This window comes from Dendrobates tinctorius, unplaced genomic scaffold (assembly GCF_039654945.1).
Source record: "Dendrobates tinctorius isolate UK_male_01 unplaced genomic scaffold, ASM3965494v1 ptg000282l, whole genome shotgun sequence".
Lineage (NCBI taxonomy): Eukaryota > Metazoa > Chordata > Amphibia > Anura > Dendrobatidae > Dendrobates > Dendrobates tinctorius.
In genome coordinates this window covers 425,566-451,044 of record NW_027361949.1, presented here as the reverse complement: position 1 = coordinate 451,044, position 25,479 = coordinate 425,566, and the positions used below count along the sequence as shown (strand labels likewise).

Here is a 25,479-nt window from a genome sequence, read left to right as displayed (position 1 = left end):
CCCGGAGTCGCCTCTTCACTGTAGACGTTGACACTGGCGTTTTGCGTGTACTATTTAATGAAGCTGCCAGGTGAGGACCTGTGAGGCGTCAATTTCTCAAACTACAAACTCTAATGTACTTCTCTTATTGCTCAGTTGTGCAGCGGGGCCTCCCACTTCTCTTTCTACTCTGGTTAGAGCCTGTTTGTACTCTCCTCTAAAGGGAGTAGTACACACCATTGTAGGAAATCTTTCACCATCTTTTTTGTGACACTTTATACTTTATGTTAGTGGTAAATTTAGGTCGATGTCTTTTTGATTTTCTTTATAAAAAATATAAGATGCTTTACAAAAAAAAATTAAAATTTACAATTTTCAACCTTTGAATATTTACATCTTTAATCCTGATACCACAAAAAAAATCGTTAATAAATATGTTCATTCTGGAATTTTGAATAATGAATGAAGAACATGTGGCACTGTGAATGCATGCATAGATTTTATTGGATGTTGTGCAGTTTAGCTATAGCATAAAATGATACATCATATGTAATAATCAGAGCAATGTGATACAATGAAGCAGAATTTATAGGAGCAATCATAGTTTCTGACTGCGTTCCCAGCGTTATCTTAGGTGCCTGTTGTCTAGTGAGATCCTAACATTCCAGATGATTAGCAGAAAGGATTTTCATTTTTTTTTTATAATTTGTGTCTTTTTTATATTAGAATATAGTAGAAAACCTTTGGACTTTAGATGGAATAGTAATGTAGGACGGCAGATGCTTTTCTGGAATTCTTAAGATATCTGAGAATGTGGACTGGCGCTGCGGAAAGTGAATGTGTCTAATTCAGGAGTGTTCCGGACCGAACACATGAAATCCCTGCGGCTCTTACTCTCTTTATCACACCTTCAGCTCCTGCGCAATTATATATGACTACATAGTTTCTCCCAGAAGCAAAGCGTCTTCATCCCACGGTGTAATGGTAAATGGAAATCCATACAGGATTCCTAATCTCCACCTACGTGTCTCTATGGCATTGGAGACGTAATTATATATCCACCCGGGATTTATTACTGACGGAACTTACAGAGGTGCGGGTCCGCCTGGGAAATCCATCATCGTGTTACAAAGCTGATAGAATAATTTACATTTTCTTACTTTATTGTATTTAGGTTGGTTTCATTTAAAGGCAAAATCTTATTAATAATGTGAGCATTGCCTACTCTGCTAGTGGTCGCAATCGTGCATCATGATTCAGGTTGCGGGATATTTAGCGTCGGCGCTGAAATCTCTAATCAGCGGCCGAATAACTGCTGCTGATTATTTGTTGTAATCTTCTTGGGTGACCATCAGATTATAATGTGTAGCTCCGTTCCAGGTGCCTTCAACTTCAGCCTCAAAGCCAAACATGGTCCTGACTCTCGCCCGATACGGCACAATCAGGTTTGCTTTCATCACCGATGCCACCACGCGTACGGCTAAACCAGGAGGAACCTCCATGTTGGAGCTGGATGAAAATCTCTCCTGAGTGAAGAGTAATCAGAAATAATCAGATCAGAAATGGACAATTCTTCATCCAGAAGCAAATGGATAATGTAAAGAGTAAAAAGGACAACGAGATGGAAAAGTGAGAACAGGAAGATAATTAGCGAAGAAAGATGGAAAAGGAAGGGTGGAAAGGAGAAGAGCAGGCGATTAGGAATAGGATGAAGGGAGGATAGCGAAAAATGGGAAAAAGAGAGAAAAAGGAAGAGGAATGTAAGAAGAAAGGAGGAAGGGAAGGAAGGAGGAGAAGGAAAAAAAAGAAGTAAGGAGGAAAGGAAGGAAGGAGGAGAAGGAAACAAAGAAGTAAGGAGGAAAGGAAGGAAGGAGGAGAAGGAAACAAAGAAGTAAGGAGGAAAGGAAGGAAGGAGGAGAAGGAAAAAAGAAGTAAGGAGGAAGAGAAGGAAGGAGGAAAGGAAGGAAGGAGGAGAAGGAAAAAAGAAGTAAGGGGGAAGGAAGGAAGGAAAAAAGAAGAAAGGAGGAAGGGAAGTAAGGAAGGAAATAAGGAATAAAGGAGGAAACGTAAGAGAGGGAGGAAATGCTTGTAATGCAGGACCATAACACTGAGAAATACAAACGCTAAACCACAATCTTATCACAATGGACAAATATAGTAATGATCCTTCTTTCCAATCATCTTGTCACATCTAGGCTTTCAACAATGAGAAGGGGCATCCTTTATGTCAAAGAAGGTTTGATCATCATCACACATATTATGGTACAAGCACCGAGACTATGGATTATTTACTCTGCCAGCAGTGAGAGTAAGGGTTCTTTACTGTATGAGCAGTGAAACTATGGAATGCTCCTCTACAACGTGGAGTAATGGGAGATTCATCAAAGAAGTTGAAGAAGGCCCTGAATAGCTTCCTTGAAAAAATATAATATTACAGGTTACGGGTTCTAGATTCTGTGCTGAGATCGTAATCCAGAGAACTGTAGTTACTTTTCAGCTATGTGGTGACGACGCTTTACTCCTTCAGTGCATCATTCTATATCTATGGAAGAAATAGCAATCCACACTGCAAAAACCTCCACTCTGCCTTCCCTCTCCTGGGGGTCACACACATGTATTGCTGGTGTGCCTAGACGTGTTGGCGCTCAATCCAAGGAAAAGACATTGGCATAAGTCCAAATACGAGAAAAAATGAAGAATGGCACTCACCATCTTATAAAATCCACACTTTATTGAGACATAAAAATCTTCAGCAGGGGAGCAATGTGAGGGATACCTGGACGACGGCCGTTTTGCACGACTGCGTGGAAGCGCACTAGCGCGAAATGGCCGTCGTCTGTGTATCCCTCACATTGCTCCTCTGCTGAAGACTTTTATGTCCCAATAAAATGTGGACTTTATAAGACGGTGAGTGCCATCCTTCTCTTTTTTCTCGCATTTGGACTCATTCTATGTCTATGATTCTCACTGCACAATCCACATATTTGATGAAAGTCAAAGTAAATGAGAATATTCTGGATTGTGACTACAATAACAATATGGATTTCTACTTTACTGGAATGTCTTGTTCTACAGCAAACTCAGAGAACTAATCTGATTGCCATAACAGGAATCAGCAAGGAATTTCTCCCCTAAACTGGAGCAAATCATTTAGTATCTGCCCCATGGGGTTTTTGCTGTTGTGCATGTTAATATCATAGAATCATAGAATCATAGAATCGTAGAGTTGGAAGGGACCTCCTGGGCCATCTGGTCCAACCCCCTGCTCAAAGCAGGATTCGCTAAATCATCCCAGTCAGATGTCTGTCCAGCCTCTGTTTGAAGACTTCCATTGAAGGAGAACTCACCACTTCTCGTGGCAGTTTGTTCCACTCATTGATCACTCTAACTGTCAAAAAGTTTTTTCTAATATCTAATCTGTGTCTCCTCCCATTCAGTTTCATCCCATTGCTTCTAGTCTTTCCTTGTGCAAATGAGAATAAAGTTGATCCTTCTACAATGTGACAGCCCTTTAGATATTTGTAGACAGCTATTAAGTCTCCTCTCAGTCTTCTCTTCTGCAAACTAAACATTCCCAAATCCTGCAACCTTTCCTCATAAGACAGGGTTTGCAGACCGGTCACCATTCTGGTTGCTCTTTTCTGAACTTGCTCCAGTTTGTTGATGTCTTTTTTAAAATGTGGTTCCCAAAACTGGACACAATATTCCAGATGAGGTCTGACCAAAGAGGAGTAGAGGGAAATAATGACTTCACGTGATCTAGACTGTATGCTTCAGTTAATACATCCTAGAATTGCATTTGCCTTTTTTGTTGCTGCATCACACTGTTGACTCATATTCAGTCTGTGATCTATTAGTATACCCAAGTCTTTTTCACATGTGCTGTCACTTAGCCCTATTCCTCCCATTCTGTATATGCTTTTTTCATTTTTATTGCCCAGATGTAGTACTTTGCATTTCTCCCTGTTAAAAACCATTCTGTTAGTTGCTGCCCACTTCTCCAGTTTATTTAAATCTTTTTGAATCCTCTCTCTCTCTTCTCTAGTATTAGCTATCCTTCCTAGCTTTGTGTCATCAGCAAATTTAATCAGTTTACCCTCATAAAAGGTAAACTGATAATAGTTTTCAAATTAAACCCTAAAACTATGAAACTATATCACCTGCATTGACTGTAGAGGATGATAATCAGATATCAAACACCAAGCCTGGAGATGATGATAACCAGAAACCACCCACCATGGCTGGAGATGATGATAATGAGAAACCACCCGCTATGGCTGGAAATGATGATAATCAGATACCACCAAACCAAGGTTGGAGATGATGATAATCAGAAACCACCCACCATGGCTGGAGAGTATGATAATCAGATATCAAACACCAAGCCTGGAGACGATGATAATCAAATACCACCCACCATAGCTGAAGATGATGATAATCAGAAACCACCGACCATGGCTGGAGATGATGATAATCAGATATCACCCACCATGGATAAGGAGATGATGATAATCAGATACCACCCTCCATCGCTGGAGAGGTTGATAATCAGATACAACACACCATGACTGGAGAAGACGATAATCAGATATCAAACACCATGGCTGGGGAGGATGATAATCAGATACCACCCACCATGGCTGGGGAGGATGATAATGAGATACCAAACACTAAGCCTGGATAAAAAATGATAATCAGATTTCAAATACCAAGCCTGGAGAGGGTAATAATCAGATATCAAACACCAAGGATGGAGAGGATGATAATCAGATATCAAACACCAAGGATGGAGAGGATGATAATCAGAAACCACCCACCATGGCTGGAGATGATGATAATCAGATACCACTCACCATGGCTGGAGATGATGATAATCAGATACCACCCACCATGGCTGGAGAATAAATCAGATATCAAACACCAGGCCTGGAGAGGATAATGACCAGATACCAAACACCAAGGTTGGAGAGGATGATAATCAGATACCACCAACTATGACTGGAGAACATGATAATCAGGTCCCACCCACCATGGCTTCAGAGGATGGTAATCAGATATCAAATGCCAAGGCTGGAGAGGATGATAATCAGATATCAAACATCAAGGCTGGGGAGGATGATAATCACTTAACAACCACCATGGCTGGAAAAGATGATAATCAGATACCAAACACCAAGGCTGGAGAGGATGTAAATCAGATACCAACCATCATGGCTAGAAAGGATGAAAATCAGATATGACCTCCCAAGGCTGGAGAGAGTTAATGGTTATCAGATACCAAACACCAAGGCTGGAGAGGAAAATAATGAGACATGACCCACAATGACTAGAGAGGATGATAATCAGATGCCACAAGTGACAGGGAAAGTTAATTCACCTCTGTCTCGTTGGTTTCCGTGAAGCTCCAGTTATGGGTTGTGCTTGCATTTATATGCACAGTTGCCTCAGTCTCAGCAATAAATGGTACCCCAGCTTTAAATTTAAGGGAGGCACCAATTTCAATTGAAAATCCGTGTTCATGGGAGAAGGTGCTGGTTGACTTCACTGTTTTATCAAACCTGCCAAAGAAAAAATACAGATCTGCTGTTATACAGTAAAATGAGGAGTTTATTCCTGCTATAATTGTTACTGGTCAGCGGTATACAGATGTAGTAGGAGCCATCTGTACAGATGATGGTACTCATAAGTCTCACACGGTGTCTGTATACATTATTTGTGTTGTGATCCATAATTTATTTTCATTATAATAAAAGTATAAAGTATACACTGTTCACAAAGCCCCAGCAACTCTCCCGGGTTATGTAAGCCATTTATTGGGGTGGGCTCCCCAGGATACGACTCCAACGCCAGTTCATTCACGAAAAGTATTTTACTTGAATGTGCAAATGAACGTAACCAAAAGGAGGGAGAACAATCAAAGAAATTCACAGACACTCAGCCGAGAGGCTGGGACCCTTGTGCTGTACAGTGTGGCGCCCTGTAATATGTGCCAAATATACTCACCATATCCTTGCCAACAGGCAGGCCTGTATAAACCATCCGACGACTACCTGCTAATACCTTAGAATCCAGAACAATTGAATTGGTGTGTGGTCAGAGCTCACCTGCGGTACAGCACAACTGCTTACAATCTTACAATGAAGTAACCCTATTCCCCAACCAAATATCTCTCAGCCCCAGTAGAATCACACTGAACACTGAAGCATGATCCTTCCCCAGCTACAGAGGAACACTGGACAAACAGCCAAATGTAGCAGCTGCTTAAGTGGAAATGAGGTTTGAAGAACTTAAGAAAATATCATGTAAGTATAATGTTCCTCAGAAGCCCCTTCTGGACAAGTTCAAGCATAGACTAAAGCCTGTTGCGTATCCTGACAGCACCTAGGTGTGAATTGGAACTTTATGACAAACACGTAATCCTAAATAGGGAAGAAACAGGTCATGTAGCAGTGAAAGTGAAAGTCCCGAATGATGATCTCGACAGTAATTGTGGCCTGTCACTGGATATAATCCTATCTAGCTAACTACAGGTCATATCTCAGTCTCTAGTATTTTGGCTCCAAAATGTGGTGATGTGCGTGCACGGTGACTCGCTGCAGTGGGCCTTGGTTATCTTACCGACCCGGATTTGCCCCAGCAAATGATTGATGCATGAAGATGGATGACGACCCAGTCCGGTAGATGAGTGGTACCTCTGACTTGACTCCCCAGCGATGTCCAGCACTGCTCACACTCATGGCTTTCAGTGATGTTCTTAGCAGCAATCTTCTTCTAGCTGATGTAGTGCAGCGGTATCCACACTGAGCAGTGATGAGACAGTGACCCAGCAAAGTTCAAAAACTAAAGTCCCTTTAATGTTCAACTCACAGCCAAACACAGCACACGATATCCTCTGGATCGCAGCCGGGAACCATATCCTCTAGTTTGCAGTCAATAAACACGCCAGTCCACCTCCGAGATTGTTGCCGTGGGCGACTGCACCGCCATGTACGCTGTGGGTGCCAGGCTTCTCAGCTCCGCTTGCCTGTGTAGCAGAGTGTATCTTCTGAGAATCCACCGGTACACATAAGAGAACTTCACTGAGCAAGTTATCTTGAGTAAACAGCATTTACTTCTTATGGGTAAACATGAGATAAGAATTCAGAAGCACACAGCCCATGCTGCTGGTATAATACACTCAAAAAGCGAAAGTAAAAGTAACAACAACAAGAGAGCTTCCCTCCCCACAAAACAGCAAACATTTAACTTCACACTATCACCATCTGCTGTCAGGCTAGTGTAAAGTCCTCCCTTCACTTATAATAAGTCCTGATCTGTTGCATATGCCAGCACCCTTTCTCAACAGTAAGGACTTATTCAGTCAAACCCAACTTTTTTATTAGTCTCTGGTGTTTATCAGCATTCAACGCCTTCGTGAAGATGTCTGCTGTCATTTCTTCAGTAGGACAATATTCTAACTTCAAGACTCCTTGTTCCTGATGATCTCTCAAGAAATGATACGTCACATCAATTTGCTTGGTCCTTGGATTGACTCTTTCCATCTGAGCAAGAACAAGACATCCTTGATTGTCTTCTTTCAATTTTGTCAGATCCAACTGTGGTTGTCCTAAGTCTGTCAACAATTGTCTTAACCACAGAACTTCTTGACTTGCATGTGCTGCAGCAACATACTCTGCTTCAGTTGAAGACAGTGTCACAATTGACGAGGAAAAAAAATATATCTGCTGGTAGATCTTCTGTCAGTTGGATCTCCAGCCCAATCTGCATCAACGTATCCTGTTAAAATGCAATTATCACTTGTGGGTAGTTTGAGCTTAACGTTGCTGGTTCCTTTCACATAACGCATTACTCTCTTTACAGCATTCCAGTCAACTTTATTTGGTTTGGACACCTTTCTACTCAGGATTCCTACTGCTGCTGTGATGTCTGGCCGTGTAACAGTCGCTAGATGCAGTAGCTTTCCTATTGCTGTTCTGTACTCTTCATTATTTGGTAACATATTTTTCTCACTATTCATCTCTTTAAGATAATTACAGTAGTTTCCTTTGGGGACTTTACTGTTTTTGTATCCTTCAATCCAAATTTCTCTGTTATGTCTTTAATCATGTGATTATGATTCAGGAAGGAAACTTCCGTCTTCTTCTCTTTCTAACTCTATTCCTAGGTACTGTTTCACATTTCCCAAGTCTTTTTGAAATGTTGCTTCAAGGTTTTTAGAATGTTTTCTTTATCCCTTTCTTGTTTAGAACAAGTCAAAATATCGTCTAAATATATGAGTACATAAATCCAACTATTCATCAACCTTTTTGTGTACAAGCATGGATCAGCTTTGCTTCTTTGAAATTTTTTATTTGTAAGCACTTCTGGAGCGCCCTTTCTGTCATCTTTCACATTTTCTACTTTTCTTCTTCTTACCCTTAAGTGACAACTGCTGGTGTCTGGTTCATCATCTGCATATCTTTATCCAATCTTTATTCAAACATTGTAACATATTATTTCTTTCTCAATGAAACTCTATAAAATCTGTCCTATCACTATCTAGGTTCTAGTCAAAAATATTAAGCATTATTAGTAAGTGCAATGGTAGACAACGTGTCTGGAAATGTCCTTATAATGAGGTAGTCCTTATTACAAAGAAAGCTTCCTATGTAAAACCAAGAGAAAGCACCTAAAGAGGTGCAAACTATTTACAATTACAGTTCTGGATCACTCAGCGTCCATGATCTCCATAGTTCAAGTATAAAGACTGCCAATCAAACTCGGCAACAACTGGTAGAAAACAAGAAAACAAAAACATGATAACCAAAAAGAAGGCACAACGGTGCAAATACCCTCCTGGGTAACAAGAGTTAGTTTAAGTCGACATTATGGCTAGTTGTCCCCTCCTGGGGTTCTGGAAGCTGGTTGCTTGGGCTGCTTCCAGGGAAGATGCTCTGGGTGTCCACCTCCTAGTGGGTTGATGAACTACTGGTTCTCATCTGGTGTGGCTGCTGCCTGAGGTACAGCTGGTGTTGCGATATCAACGGTTGCCGGCGATGTCTCTGCCACCAGTGATTCAGTGGGAATGGCAGCTGGTACCAATGGACGCCGTTCCACATTTGCGGGTGATACTGCTGCTCTGGCCCTTGGTCTAACATCGGATGATGCCGCGGCCTGTTGACGTTGGTAAGAGGCTACACGGGGGTTTTGCAGCTGCGGCCAAGGGAACCCATGATGCATTTCAAGATCCCAAAGCTGCCGAGGCCTTTCTAAGTCCTGAAGGTGTCGGATAGTACGCGCCTGCTCCAACCGTACCCTTCTCAACAGGGCTTTCTTCCACTTCCCCATCTCCGTCAGCCTGGTGCTCCCGGATGACTCATCCAACACCCCCATTTCGAGCTCCAGCAGGCCAGCCTCCGACAAGGAGGATTCAGGGGGTAGTCCATTGGGAGGGCCAGCATCCATACCTGGTGCCTCCCGGCGGTGCGGCCTCAGGTCCGGAACAGGCCCGGTGCGGACCCTGGTGGCAGCGGTGGTAGTGGTGGCTGTCCGGGTAGATATTGGAGATGGTGGTGGTGCAGATGGTGGCTCCGAGTCTGCGGGGATCTCCGGTGGGGCCTGCATGGCTGCGCTAGGTCCAGGCGGGAGCTCCTCTTCCTCCGCTTCATCTCGCAAAGCTTCACACAGAAGCGGTGGCAATGTGGAGATGACACTAGACGCTGCCGGTGACATTGCAGCAGTGTCAGACGTTACAGGGTCTTCCTGGTGGAGATCCGGTGTAGCGGTGGCAGGTACCGGTGACACGGGTACCGCGGGTGTAGGCCCCTCCTGGGTGTGCTGCAGATTCAAGGTCCACAAGGCTTCCTGCCTCAGTTGTAAACGGTGCATCAGCTGGGCAATCTCGTCCTCCAGCTGCTGGCGGTTCATCCTGGAACCCAGGTCGGAGCCTTCAGTCATGGTGACGGGGAGATTCAGCTCAGCCTCCTCGCGCTCCACAGGCCTCCTCCCTTCTCCTTCCAATATGGCGTTCGGCGTTCTCCTTCCCACCTCGGCTCTTTTCCCGCCACTGGCTTCCGCTCCTCCTTCTGGGGGCAGCATCTTCTTCCAACTCCTCCATACCAAGCCAGTAGAGTTGAGCGAAACGGGTCGAAAAAATTCAAAAGTCGCCGACTTTTGGCAAAGTCGGGTTTCATGAAACGAAACCCGACCCTAGGATGAGGTCGGCCACGAGGTCGGCGACTTACGCGCCAAAGTCGCGTTTCAAAAGTTTGTTTTGCGCTCTTTCAGCCAATCAGAATCCACGGACACTGTGGGCAACGTGATGACATAGGCACGGGTCACCACCATCTTTCAGAAGGGCATGCAAGTGATTGGCTTGCTTTGGTGGGCGTCACAGGGGGTATAAAAGGGCGTGCACGCCGACCGCCATCTTACTTCTGCCGATCTTAGTATAGGGAGAGGTTGCTGCTGATTCTGTAGGGAGAGCATTAGGCAGGGAAGAAGACAAAAAAACTGCTTCTGCTGCTAGCGATTTGGCCTGCACAACACACCAGTCACTGTGTGTGCAGTGCAAGGGGAGGCTATATAGTGGTGTATCAGTGGTGTTGGTTGTTGGGCTGCCTTTTAAGGCTTCCTGACAGGCTGGCATTGCTGTTTACCCACTGCTCCGCAAACTGCTTTTTTAAAAGCAATCCCAATTTTTTTTTTTTGTCCTGCTGAGAAGAAAAAAAAACTGCTTCTGCTGCTAGCAATTTGGCCTGCACAACACACCAGTCACTGTGTGTGCAGTGCAAGGGGAGGCTATATAGTGGTGTATCAGTGGTGTTGGTTGTTGGGCTGCCTTCTAAGGCTTCCTGACAGGCTGGCATTGCTGTTTACCCACTGCTCCGCAAACTGCTTTTTTAAAAGCAATCCAATCTCCCTTATCCTCTAGTCACTTTTGTCACAGCTGTGCCATCGAGCCTGTCACATAGTGCTCAGATATTCATTGGGCCTCACACAATCCAAAAGTGTCCAGTGTCCAAAAGTGTGTGCAGAGATTCAAAATCTCCCTTATCCTCTAGTCACTTTTGTCACAGCAGTGCCATCGAGCCTGTCACATAGCGCTCAGATATCAGTGGGCCTCACACAATCCAAAAGTGTCCAGTGTCCAAAAGTGTGTGCAGAGATTCAAAATCTCCCTTATCCTCTAGTCACTTTTGTCACAGCTGTGCCATCGAGCCTGTCACATAGCGCTCAGATATCAGTGGGCCTCACACAATCCAAAAGTGTCCACTGTCCACAAGTGTGTGCAGAAATTCAAAATCTCCCTTATCCTCTAGTCACTTTTGTCACAGCAGTGCCATCGAGCCTGTCACATAGCGCTCAGATATCAGTGGGCCTCACACAGTCCAAAAGTGTCCACTGTCCACAAGTGTGTGCAGAAATTCAAAATCTCCCTTATCCTCTAGTCACTTTTGTCACAGCTGTGCCATCGAGCCTGTCACATAGCGCTGAGATATCAGTAGGCCTCACACAATCCAAAAGTGTCCAGTGTCCAAAAGAGTGTGCAGATATTCAAAATCTCCCTTATCCTCTAGTCACTTTTGTCACAGCAGTGCCATCGAGCCTGTCACATAGCGCTCAGATATCAGTGGGCCTCACACAATCCAAAAGTGTCCAGTGTCCAAAAGTGTGTGCAGATATTCAAAATCTCCCTTATCCTCTAGTCACTTTTGTCACAGCTGTGCCATCGAGCCTGTCACATAGCGCTCAGATATCAGTGGGCCTCACACAATCCAAAAGTGTCCACTGTCCACAAGTGTGTGCAGAAATTCAAAATCTCCCTTATCCTCTAGTCACTTTTGTCACAGCAGTGCCATCGAGCCTGTCACATAGCGCTGAGATATCAGTGGGCCTCACACAATCCAAAAGTGTCCAGTGTCCAAAAGTGTGTGCAGATATTCAAAATCTCCCTTATCCTCTAGTCACTTTTGTCACAGCAGTGCCATCGAGCCTGTCACATAGCGCTCAGATATCAGTGGGCCTCACACAATCCAAAAGTGTCCACTGTCCACAAGTGTGTGCAGAAATTCAAAATCTCCCTTATCCTCTAGTCACTTTTGTCACAGCTGTGCCATCGAGCCTGTCACATAGCGCTCAGATATCAGTGGGCCTCACACAATCCAAAAGTGTCCACTGTCCACAAGTGTCTGCAGATATTCAAAATCTCCCGTATCCTCTAGTCACTTTTGTCACAGCTGTGCCATCGAGCCTGTCACATAGCGCTCAGATATCAGTGGGCCTCACACAATCCAAAAGTGTCCACTGTCCACAAGTGTGTGCAGAAATTCAAAATCTCCCCTGTCCTATAGACACCTTGTACCTTGTTTTACATTACTATATAGTTTGTTGGATTTTGTCTACATTTCTACCAAAAATGAGGAAGGCTGGTGGAAGAGGCCGTGGAATTGGGCGGGGGTTGGCAGCTGGTAATGATGGTGTTGGTGGTGGATCTGATGGTAGTGGCAAGAGCAAAATAGGACCGAATGCAGGAGGTGCTGACCCTGCGTCATCGTCTGGCTACATAAGGCCTCGAACGCTTAGTTTTCTAGGAGTTGGCAAACCGCTTTTAAAGCCAGAGCATCAGGAAAAAGTTTTGTCTTACATTGCTGACTCAGCCTCCAGCTCTATCGCCTCCTCTTCTTCAGTTGTAAAAAGTAAAAGCACTGAGTCGTCATTGGAGGCTCATGTTCATGAACCACACCTTTCCTTGTGTCCTTCACCCCAACCAAGATTGAAGGATGACGCAGGCCATACTACTGATTACTCCATGGAGCTGTTTTCACATACCATGCCTGGATTATCAAGTCAAATGGTGAATTACCCAGGCCAAGATGAATCTGACATGGAGTGCACTGATGCACAGCCGCTGATGGATGATTCTGCTGGTACATTCACTCAGAGCACTACATTGTCCTCGCAGTGTACAGAGCCAGATTCTGACCCTGATGAGACTCAGGTGCCCCTTCCCGCACACTATACCACCATACACGGTGACACAGAGGAAGGTGCACATGACATAGAAGAGGAGGTGATGGATGACCCAGTTGTTGACCCAGATTGGCATCCATTGGGGAAAGAGGGTGCTGCTTCCAATAGCTCAGATGAGGAGCATCCACAGCAGACATCGACATCGCAACAGCTGTTATCTGGCAGGCCCGGAGCACTCCAAAGACAGGTTCCAAACATCAAAAGAGTTGCTGGACAGCTTGTCCAGAGGGTCAAAAGATCACAGCGTGCTAGGCCGCAAAATGTCTGCCAAAGTAGGAAGAGTGCAGTGTGGCACTTTTTTGAACAAAATCCTCATGATCAGGCCAAGGTTATCTGTAAGAAGTGCGCAAAGACCTTTAGCCAAGGGAAAAATCTGAAAAATTTGAATACCAGTTGCATGCTTAGACATTTAACCAGCATGCACTTGCAAGCGTGGACACACCACCAAACCTCAAGTGCCACATGTGCAACTGATCACAACGAAGGTAGTCAGCAACGCTACATTGTTTCCCCCACTGTAAGCCCACCGGTTAGCACAGCAGCAAATGTTGAGGTGTCGTTGCAAGACCACAGCAGTCAGGGAATCCCACTGTTATATCAACGAAAGACTGATTCTAGGCCATCAGAAAGAACACCAACTCCATCACCATCATCAACCCTCTCTCAGTCCACCCTGTCCACCGCTACTTCCACCATATGCAGCTCTCAAGTCCAGCTCACCCTCCCAGACACTATGAGTAGGTCAAGAAAGTACTCAGTCTCTCATCCGCGTACACTGGGTTTGAACGCCCACATTGCCAAACTAATCTCGTTTGAGATGATGCCCTTTCGGTTGGTGGAAAGCACAGCTTTCCGCGAACTCATGGCCTATGCAGTACCACGCTATGACCTACCCAGTCGCCACTTCTTCTCTTGCAAAGCCATCCCAGCCCTCCACCATCATGTGAAAGACCGCATTGTCCATGCACTCAAGCAGTCAGTGAGCGGAAAGGTGCACCTCACAACTGATGCATGGTCCAGTCGGCATGGCCAGGGCCGTTACGTGTCCATCACTGCGCACTGGGTTAATGTGGTGGATGCAGGGTCCACAGGGGACAGCGGTTGTGGGACAGTGCTGCCTAGCCCACGGTATAGGAAACAGTTGGCTGTAGGCGTTCGACCCTCCTCCTCCTCCTCCTCCTCCAGAAGCGAAAGCTCGTCCACAGAGCGCAGTCGTACGAGCACTCCATCTGCAGCTGCCACTGTTGCACACGATGTGTCCCCCTATCGAGCAGCTAGTGGAAAGCGTCAGCAGGCTGTGTTGCAGATGATGTGTTTGGGCGACAGACACACCGCCGAGGTGCTGGCCGAGTACTTGAAGCGAAAAACTGAGTCATGGCTGGGCAGTGTACATCTTGAGGCAGGCAAGGTAGTTAGTGATAACGGCCGTAATTTTGTGGCAGCCATAGCCCTTTCAAAACTCAGCCACATACCTTGCTTGGCTCACACCTTGAACCTGGTGTTGCAGTGCTTCCTCAAAAATTATCCGGAGTTAACAGCCCTGCTCCAGAAGGTGCGAAGACTGTGTGCGCACATCCGCCGGTCGCCTGTACACTCCGTTCGTATGCAGAAGCTGCAGCGATTGCTCCACCTTCCCAACCACCGCCTCATTATCGACATTGCAACAAGGTGGAACTCCACCCTGCACATGGTGGAGCGGCTGTACGAGCAGAGGCAGGCCATAATGCATTTGTGGGAGGATACACGGCCAGGCACTTTGAGAGCAGACATGGAGTTGACAGGTGTGCAGTGGTCGAAGCTGAAAGACCTTTGTAAAGTCCTTCAGTGTTTTGAGGAATGCACACGTCTGGTAAGCGCAGACGACGCCATCCTAAGCATGAGCATCCCACTTATGCGTCTGCTCATGCAAACTTTGACGCACCTTAAGGAGCAGGCGTCTGCAGCCAATGTTGATGAGGAGGAAGAGGAGGAGGGAATCCTTGATGACATTCAGCCATTGTCTGCTCAGGGACCTCTCCTGGACAAGGTGGAGGAAGAAGAGGAGGAGGAGGATGATGATGGGGATGATTACTTAGGGGAGGAGGATGCATCTCGTGGGGCAAGTGAAAATGTTGGCGTGGCAAGGTCTGGTACAGGGTTTGTGCGTGACTGGAGGGATGTGGATTTGCCAGAAAGTGCTCCTCCACACAGCACTCGCAGTGCATCATTGACACCGGGAACATTGTCCCACATGTCAGATTATGCCTTGCGGATCCTAAAAAGGGACCCCCGCATTGCCAAAATGATGAACGATGACGACTTCTGGCTGGCCAGCATCCTGGATCCACGCTATAAAGGCAAATTACAAAACATCATAAACATCATGCCACAGGAGAACCTTGACCTAATATTGGCTAATAAACAAGCAACTCTGGTAAATCGGTTGCTTGAGGCATTCCCAGCACACAGCAGCGGTGATGGTTCTCACACGAACGTACGGGCCGGGGGCAGCTTGGCAGAGGTGTTCGTGGTGCACACAGCAGAAGTGGCGTTGGAGACAGGGGTTTCATGACAATGTTGTGGACTGATTCTTCAAATACCGCTCACACAACTGGTAATACTGCATCGATGGAAAGTGACAGGAGACAGCAGTTGTCAACTATGGTTACAAACTACTTTTCCTCCCATATCGATGTTCTCCCACACAGGTCATTCCCCTTTGACTATTGGGCCGCTAAACTGGACACCTGGCCTGAATTGGCCCAATATGCCTTACAGGAGCTCGCTTGCCCAGCTGCAAGTGTGCTATCGGAAAGAGTCTTCAGTGCAGCTGGATCAATCCTGACAGAAAAAAGGACCCGTCTGTCAACCCAAAATGTGGATGATCTAACCTTCATTAAAATGAACCATGCATGGGTTTCCAAGGATTTTGTCCCACCTTCCCCTGATGACACATAGGGTGACAGAAAAATGGCTTGCTTTGGTCCACCTCTTCCTGGTACTTCACCTATTTCGCCTTTTGCATCAGCTGAATGTCCAACATCAACATATGCCACTTTCTAAAACTCCCTAACTGTGCTGCCTCCCCCCCCATGGCCGGGGTCACCACCTACCGCACGACACCGTACGAGTGTCGTTGCCCTGGACAGGTGGGTAGGCCGACTCTTGGGCGCGGGCACTGGCACAGGGTCCCTCATAGTGCAATCAAGTGTCTCTGACGGTGGTGGTGCACACCCGCCGTCAGACACACCGCTGTACTATGAGGGGCCCAGTGCCAGTACCGACGCCCACGAGTGGGCCCCCCTTGCTTGGGCAGGGCCCCAGCATTTGCAATCTTTACCTCTCCCTGCTCCTCCGCTGTGTAATCTGGGCCATCAAATCCATACTGTGCCTGACACCGTCTGAGCCTGCCTCCTGAGACATATATTTTGAATGTGTACGCTATCCATACATGTTATCCAGGGATACGGTACCCTTTCTAACCTTTGTGCAATCACGTGCAATCCATACTGGGCCTAACACCGTCTGAGCCTGCCTCATGCTGTATAGACATATATTTTGAATGTGTACGCTATCCATACATGTTATCCGGTGATACGGTACCCTTTCTAACCTTTGTGCAATCACGTGCAATCCATACTGGGCCTAACACCGTCTGAGCCTGCCTCATGCTGTATAGACATATATTTTGAATGTGTACGCTATCCATACATGTTATCCAGGGATACGGTACCCTTTCTAACCTTTGTGCAATCAAGTGCAATCCATACTGTGCCTGACACCGTCTGAGCCTGCCTCCTGAGACATATATTTTGAATGTGTATGCTATCCATACATGTTATCCAGTGATACGGTATCCTTTCTAACCTTTGTGCAATCACGTGCAATCCATACTGGGCCTAACACCGTCTGAGCCTGCCTCATGCTGTATAGACATATATTTTGAATGTGTACGCTATCCATACATGTTATCCGGTGATACGGTACCCTTTCTAACCTTTGTGCAATCATGTGCAATCCATACTGGGCCTAACACCGTCTGAGCCTGCCTCATGCTGTATAGACATATATTTTGAAAGTGTACGCTATCCATACATGTTATCCGGTGATACGGTACCCTTTCTAACCCTTGTGCAATCACGTGCAATCCATACTGGGCCTAACACCGTCTGAGCCTGCCTCATGCTGTATAGACATATATTTTGAATGTGTACGCTATCCATACATGTTATCCAGGGATACGGTACCCTTTCTAACCTTTGTGCAATCACGTGCAATCCATACTGGGCCTAACACCGTCTGAGCCTGCCTCATGCTGTATAGACATATATTTTGAATGTGTACGCTATCCATACATGTTATCTGGGGATACGGTACCCTTTCTAACCTTTGTGCAATGACGTGCAATCCATACTGGGCCTAACACCGTCTGAGCCTGCCTCATGCTGTATAGACATATATTTTGAATGTGTTCGCTATCCATACATGTTATCCAGGGATACGGTACCCCTTCTAACCTTTGTGCAATGACGTGCAATCCATACTGGGCCTAACACCGTCTGAGCCTGCCTCATGCTGTATAGACATATATTTTGAATGTGTACGCTATCCATACATGTTATCCAGGGATACGGTACCCTTTCTAACCTTTGTGCAATGACGTGCAATCCATACTGGGCCTAACACCGTCTGAGCCTGCCTCATGCTGTATAGACATATATTTTGAATGTGTACGCTATCCATACATGTTATCCAGGGATACGGTACCCTTTCTAACCTTTGTGCAATGACGTGCAATCCATACTGGGCCTAACACCGTCTGAGCCTGCCTCATGCTGTATAGACATATATTTTGAATGTGTACGCTATCCATACATGTTATCCGGGGATACGGTACCCTTTCTAACCTTTGTGCAATCACGTGCAATCCATACTGGGCCTAACACCGTCTGAGCCTGCCTCATGCTGTATAGACATATATTTTGAATGTGTACGCTATCCATACATGTTATCCAGGGATACGGTACCCTTTCTAACCTTTGTGCAATGACGTGCAATCCATACTGGGCCTAACACCGTCTGAGCCTGCCTCCTGAGACATATATTTTGAATGTGTACGCTATCCATACATGTTATCTGGGGATACGGTACCCTTTCTCACCTTTGTGCAATCATGTGTAATCCATACTGGGCGTGAGAACGGCTGGCGAGCTGTTAAGCAAGCTACAGCAACTGTCCAGACAAGTACAGGGATTCCCTAGCGAGGAGACTTATTTGATTGTTTTCAATGTTGGGACAGCAATTTTTGGGGAGCACTATACTCTGGAGAATGATAGATGGGGCCCACCATACACTGGAACATTCCAAAGGTGGACATCAGACACTGGAGCAGCATTTACAGGGCCCATTATACACTAGAGCATTAGAAATGGGGCCCATTATGTTTGGAGCATTATTTGGGCCCATAAGACAGTGGAGCTTCATCCATGGGGACCAACATATACTGTAGCATTATGTGGAGCTCATCATATACTGTTTCAAACATTATATGGGACCAATGATTCTGTATGGAGAAATAGATGGGCCTCGTCATGAGATGTAAAAAGTGAGGTATTTTTCATTGTACTATACCGCTATTTCTCTGCCGTATCGGAGCATGATGAGTTGTGGTATGTGTTAAAGGGGCGCTCTTTCGCCCAGGGCACATGAAAACCTGGAGCCAGCCCTCCCCCCCCACAGTTTGTAGCCAAATAACCCCCATTTTTCAGTGCGTAACTTGTATTATGAAGTTAATTAAGGTTGACAAGCTTAAGAAAGAAGAATTGATGCTTTTGGCATTCAAATGGGCACTGTAGGTGTGTTTCCTGTCCTCCTCTCACTGCCGACTTTTATTCCCCATTGACTTACATTGGGTTTCGTGTTTCAGGACGACCCCGACTTTTCCCTATAATCGGACGATCTTGCTCGACCCGACTTTTGGAAAAGTCGGGTTTCACGAAACGAAACGCGACCCTAAAAAACCAAAAGTCGCTCAACTCTACAAGCCAGTATACGAACCACTCGGGGGGTGGACCATGATGCTGTTGCATAGAAGTTCAGACAGGGGAGGCCCACGATAGTCCATGCTCTTATCTTAGGACCACCCATAGTGTCACGCCCTTCTTCACCGCGCTGGTGGCTATTTTTAGAATTCATTTTACAGTCTATTAAATTAGGTCTTCTGCATATTTCCAAAAGTTTTAAGTCCAACAAATCTCAGGCACACAGAACCCGATGGCATCGGATCTCGTCATCCTGTTCGTGATGCCAAGTTGGAGCGCCCTCACTCACCAGGGCCGTGGGGTACTCGGTACCGGGCCGGTTGAACTTCTCAACTGGGGGTCGTCACGGCAGCGGTGACCCGGTCCGTGGCCCTGGGGCTCCATTTCAAAGGGGGGTTATTTCAGTGTGCTTATGGTGGTGAAAGTTTATAAGTGATTCGTGACGCCACCTGTGGTGTTCGGCAATAGAGATGTAAGCCGACGCTGCAGACAGATCCTCTGGGACAGATGGTGTGGTGCAGCAGTGATGTTATAGCCCTCCACAGGCAGGGCTGTAGTCCCAGGGCAATGTAGGTGAAGTGACACGTAGTTGGTGTAGTGTCAGGCGCAAGGGATGCAGCAGTGCTGGGCAGGTTGGCGCAGGAATAAGCGGAGGACACCAGGGCATGTAGTTCCAAAGTTTTACTCACAGTCTGTTGCAGGTACAGGTGCCCGCATCCGTGCTGTGTCCTCCGGGTCAGGAGGTCAGCCAACTTCCAGACAAGATGAAGTACTCCCTTCTAACACTCCGCCAACATATGTGCCTTTCCTGAACGTCTCCTCTTATAGCGCCTTTGAGTGAAGTACTCTCAGTACTGAGTTACACTGGAGTTCCTCCTGTCAGATGTTCCTATGAATTCTACTTGTACGGCAGACAGCTGTAGCCTGCTTCAGGGACTCCTTGCTACTAAGTCCCGGCTCACTAATATGTTGCTGTTGTGCCCCCAAGTCTTGTGTGGAAATAAAGTGGTCACTACTTCTATTCCTCCGGTGTCTGCTGCAGGACCATTAGTATCCGTACAACCTCGGGGACCGGACCCCAGTCTTGCGCTTAGAACTTGAAAAGGGTTCTCCTCTAACCCTGATCCTTGTTCTCTTATTCTCCTCACGTTCCATGCTAATCTTTCTTTCCAATGGAGAATCAAGCTTCCTTTCTCTGTCTCTTTCCTGTGCCAGCAGACCCAGATCACTGTGGCCTGCTGCAGCACTTCCTTCTTCCATCCTTCTCCCGGGGATCTTCTCTGTCTCACACTCCGTCCGTCTACATCCTCACTCTCTGAGTGACTGGACTGACTGAACTCAACTCTTCCCGCTCTTTTAGGTGAAATAAACTCCACCCACCTCCCAGCACGTTTCGTGTTCCAAGCAGGGAGCCACCAAGGGGTGCTATGCTACACTCCAAGCAGGGAGCCGCCGAAGGTGCTTTGCTACACTACTTTGTGGTGTGGGGTGCAGGTGTTGGAGCATGGTCAGGAGTCTCCACCTTACCAGGATGGTGGGGTACCACACCTCAGGAGGAGGTGCAGTACCTCTGTGGTGACTGAACCCTCAGGGGCACCACACTTCTGTGATTTTGTTATTCCACGCTTTAGCTGCTTGCTTTATACCATATATGCTTTTCTGTAGTTTGCAAACTTTGTTGGGGTTTCTTTCATCTTTGAATCCTAGAGGTTGTTCCATGTAACTGCCTTCTGTTAAATCTCCATTCAAAAATGCTGTCTTTACATCCAGATGTATCAGTTCCATCTCTTTCATTGCTGCAACTGTAAGTAAAGTTCTTATTGTAGTATGTTTGACAACTGGAGCAAATGTCTCATCATAGTCTTCTCCATATTTTTGAGAATATCCTTTAGCTACGAGTCTTGCTCGGTATCTTTCAGGTGTGCCATCTGTTTAGTATTTTACTTTAAAAATCCATTTACATCCTATGGCTTTTCTTCCTTCTGGTAAATCTGTCAGTGTCCTTGTATTTGAGTCATGCATGGATTTCATTTCTGTTTTTGTTGCTTCTATCCATTTAAAAGGTTCTTCTTTAAGGAGTTTAGATATGTCTTCCCAAGAAGTAGGTTCATAAATTTTACTTGTGCTTGTCTTGTATGAGATACGTGTTGGTGGTTTACCTTTGTTTTCTCTCATTGAACATTTTGGTTCTGTGTCTGTTTGTAGTTGTATTTCTTCTTTTTTAGTATTCTGTTCTTCATCAATTTCAACTACTTTCTCATCAGATACCTCTTCAGCTATGTCACTGCTGTTTTTCTAATTTTTTGTGTCAATTGAAATCATAGTGTCTTCATTTAGATCCTCAATGAATGACTCACCGTGACTTTGTCTTGGGATCTAGGATTCTGTATCCTTTGCAATGTTCACTATATTCAACAAATATTCCCTCCATGAATCTGTTTTGAAGTTTGGAACACTTTTCTGTTGGAATGAATACAAAAACTTTACATCCAAAAACTTTTAAATGATTGACACTTGGTTTCATACCTTGCCACAGTTCATATGGAGGTTTCTTCAGTTTTCTCAAAAAAAGTCTGTTCTGTAGATATGTAGCTGTCATTGCTGCCTCACCCCAATATTTCTCTGGTAGTTTGGAATCTGTCAGCATACATCTCATCATCTCTGTCAGAGTTCTGTTTTTCCTTTCTGCTACTCCATTTTGTTCAGGTGTATATGGAACAGTTTTCTGGTGTTCTATTCCATTTTGTCTTACTGTAAGTAGTTTTCTATTTTGTGACCTGTAAATTCACCTCCATTATCACTTCTGATGACAATTAGCTTCCTTTGAAATTTGTTACTCGACCTTGTTACGTAGTCTACAAGTTTATCAAAAACTTCACTTTTGCTCTTAATTAAGTATGTGACTGTGTATCTATTTTCTCCTGATGTAGTCACTTGCATGGGTCCACATATGTCAGTATGCACCAATTCAAGTGGTCTTTTGCTTTTCATCTCACTTTCTTTTGGAATAGATATTCTTGTGGCTTTAGATTTTATACAACATTCACATCTTACGGTAATTGAGCAATTTGATATCTTTAGATCTTTTGTCAATTCTTTTCTTTGTAGTTCCCTTATACTGTCAGGGTGTCTGTGTCCTAGATGTCTATGCCACACGTGAATACAGTTCTTGTGATCATGTGTACATACCTTTATCTGTTCCTTTGGTGTGTCAAGATGATATAATTGTTCATCTGCCTTGACATTGGTTATCACCTTGTTTACTGCTAGAATTGCACACTCATTGTCTTTGAATTCTACAGTGAGTCCATTGGCTGTTAAACGCTTCACAGATAAAAATCCGCCTTCCAATTTTGGAACATACAACACATCCTGTACAAGTATCTTTGAATCTTGTCCGAACTTGTTTGAACAGTTTAGCATACCTTGTCCTATACCTTCTGTGGTTATTTTGCTCCCATCTGCAAGATAAATGGCTTCTTTCTTATCTAAATCAAGATCAGTGAAGAAATTCTTGTCACTTGTCATATGACTCATTGCTCCAGAATCAATAAACCAACCGAGTGATGATTTCTTGTCTGTTACTTTAAATGTGCCATTCCAATTATTCTCACATGAATCGGAAATTGTGTTTTTCACTTTCTGTGTATGCTCTCTATGTTGCAATTTTTGTTGTTCTGCTTTCCATATTGTACAGTCTTTCTTTAAATGACCTTTTCTCTTACATCTGAAACATTCTCTTGTCTCTTTATTATTGGGTTTTTTAAATTCTGTAGCTTTAAGAGCGTTTCCATTGTCCTTTTCAGTAGAAGAATCATTTGTCTGTTCTTTTCTTCTCTGATATTCATCTATTAGTCTTGCTTTCACAAATTCTAATGTGATATCTTTTTCTGGTCTTGTCTCTAGGGCATTTATCAAGGCTGTATACGAATCTGGTAACCTGCACAATAATGTTGGTGCTACATGACTTTCTTTAATGTCTTCACCAATAGACCTTAGCTGTGATATTACTTCCATCATTGAGAATATGTGCTTCTGCATGTCGTCATGTGCACTCAATCTCATACTGTAAAGCTTTCTTAATAGAAATAACTTGTGATTTAAAGTGGACCTTTCATATAGCTTTTTCAATGCGTCCCACATTCCTTTCACTGTTTCTTCATTCCTTATGTGTATTAATTGAGCATCATCCACTAATAAGCTAATGGTGGCTCTAGCTTCTCTATTCTTTCCATCCCATGTTTGTTTATCTTCATCAGGTCTATCTGTAATGATTACTTCCCACAAATCGTCATTAGGTAACAACATCTCTACTTTAAATTTCCATAACTGATAATTTTCACTGTTCAGCTTAGCTACTGTGAGTTTCAGCTCAGTGCTGCACAGCATTTTTATAAAATCTTACTTGTTTTATGAAGATATTCTTCTTTCTTCTTTAGAGTTACTGTATATCCTGTGTGTGGTGATTCTCTGTAATGATCTCCAGTGTACAGTCATCCAGTTCCTGGAATCATAAATTCCTTTGTCCCTCTGTATCTGGATTTTTTTTCAGCTTCCGTTCACTGGGTTTTATCTCCTTCTGTTAACAGAGCTTATCTGCTTCTCTGTGTCTGAGGTTATTGCTTGTAATTATATTCTGGGATTCTGTGTTCTGGGACTATGTCCTGGGTGTCTGGGCCCATAACCTGTAGCAGAGTGTATCTTCTGAGAATCCACTGGTACACATAAGAGAACTTCACTGAGCAAGTTATCTTGAGTAAACAGCATTTACTTCTTATGGGTAAACATGAGATAAGAATTCAGAAGCACACAGCCCGTGCTGCTGGTATAATACACTCAAAAAGCGAAAGTAAAAGTAACATCAACAAGAGAGCTTCCCTCCCCACAAATACAGCAAACATTTAACTTCACACTATCGCCATCTGCTGTCAGGCTACTGTAAAGTCCTCCCTTCACTTATAATAAGTCCTGATCTGTTGCATATGCCAACAGCCTGTGTTGCCTCACACAGGTGGAGCTCTGCAGAGCCTTCTGCTCTACATGCTTGCCAGACCAAACTAACACTGAGTCTGACCTTTACTGCAGGTGTTTTAACTGAAATCTGTGGCCTTCAGCCACATGGAAAACCTAGGCTAGGAATGAAACGGACTGCACCACTACAATCCTGTAGACCATTTCAAAACACAAAAGCCCAGGGCATGTTTTCCGTAAATTTGCCTTGGACAACCAGCATGTCCAAGACCTAAACTCACTTTTATTCTGCATTGCAATCACAGCAGCACCTGTGACTGCATGGTCTCAATACACCCCCGCGCATCCAGGGGAGGAACACACAGCGAACCCATCATGTGACACCGGTCACTGCCTCACACTGGTTAGAATTTTCTCACAGCCCAGATCAGCTTCACATTGACATCTGGTTTGGTTGGGATGCTTCTACCTGCGGATTACTCTGTCTTCAGTAACTTTAGACTGCACCCAAGGTGGCCGCTCTTCTCCTTCCTGTGATTCACATCCACCTCAGCTTCTAGATCCACCTGTCTCGAGATACGTAGTGCCACATTAAAGTATCTCTTTATTGATATCGACGGGAGCTGCGTTTAATGCTGTTTGCCCGGCATATCTTGGCATCAGGTCTTTTCCTGTGCTTCTGGGTATGTTTTGCAAAGTTTACATGTGTATTGCAGTCTTTCAGTTGTGCTTAGAAACCAAGCAGCCACTTGTGACCGAATAACGGCATTTCAGCCCATGTAAAGCAGTTCCACGTCACGCCACATCACTACTGACAGCAAACACCTTATCAACTTCCGATATGCCTTTTAACGGCTGTAATTAAGGGTACTTAGTCCTCAGCGCTGTTTTTTAATGTTGCTGAGGAATAAGAGAATAGCGCCAACAAGCCCAAAAAGTTTTGTGACAGATCGAGGCTTATTAACCCCTTAAATACCGGTGTCAATCACAACAGCGGTATTTATGTTGTTACAAGGGGGTCACAAGACCCCTTTGTAACCATGGGACCACTGCGATCTGAATCGCGGGTCTCGATGGTTATCATGGTACCCTGAGGTCATGTGATGACTACAGGGTACGGTGGCCTGTGAGATCCAGTAATAAGCTGGCTCTCACCGGCACAGTCAGTGAGATGCTGACTGCTCTCAAGTACTGCAGTGTATGACACCAGTGAGCATAGTAAAAAAAAAAAACATGTCCCATAGTAAAAAGTGTAAAAAAATAAAAATAAAATATGTAATAAAGTTAAAAAAAACCCACAAAAATGTGCACCCAAATCACTAAAATCCGTTTCACCATTCAAAGTGCAGCATTTCTGATAAAACAATAATAAACAAAAATAACGTACACACAATTGGTATCGCCGCATCCGGAATGACCCGCTGTATAAATCAGGCATGTTATTTACTCCATTTGGTGAACGCCGTAAAAAAAAAATGCCCTAAATGTCGCTTTTTTT

The 25,479-nt window shown here is 44.8% G+C and overlaps 1 protein-coding gene across 1 annotated transcript in view; it reads right to left on the bottom strand.

Moving 5' to 3' along the window:
- Nucleotides 1-465: 465 nt before the first annotated feature.
- The window catches only part of LOC141072619 (uncharacterized), a 130,892-nt gene continuing 105,878 nt past the window's right edge, over nucleotides 466-25,479 (bottom strand). The window contains exons 4-5 of the mRNA XM_073559908.1: nucleotides 5,357-5,537; nucleotides 466-1,505 (exon numbers count right to left, since the gene is read on the bottom strand). Coding sequence (XP_073416009.1) covers nucleotides 1,302-1,505; nucleotides 5,357-5,537 — 385 coding nt within the window. The 3' untranslated portion in view covers nucleotides 466-1,301. The remainder of the gene's footprint in view (nucleotides 1,506-5,356; nucleotides 5,538-25,479) is intronic.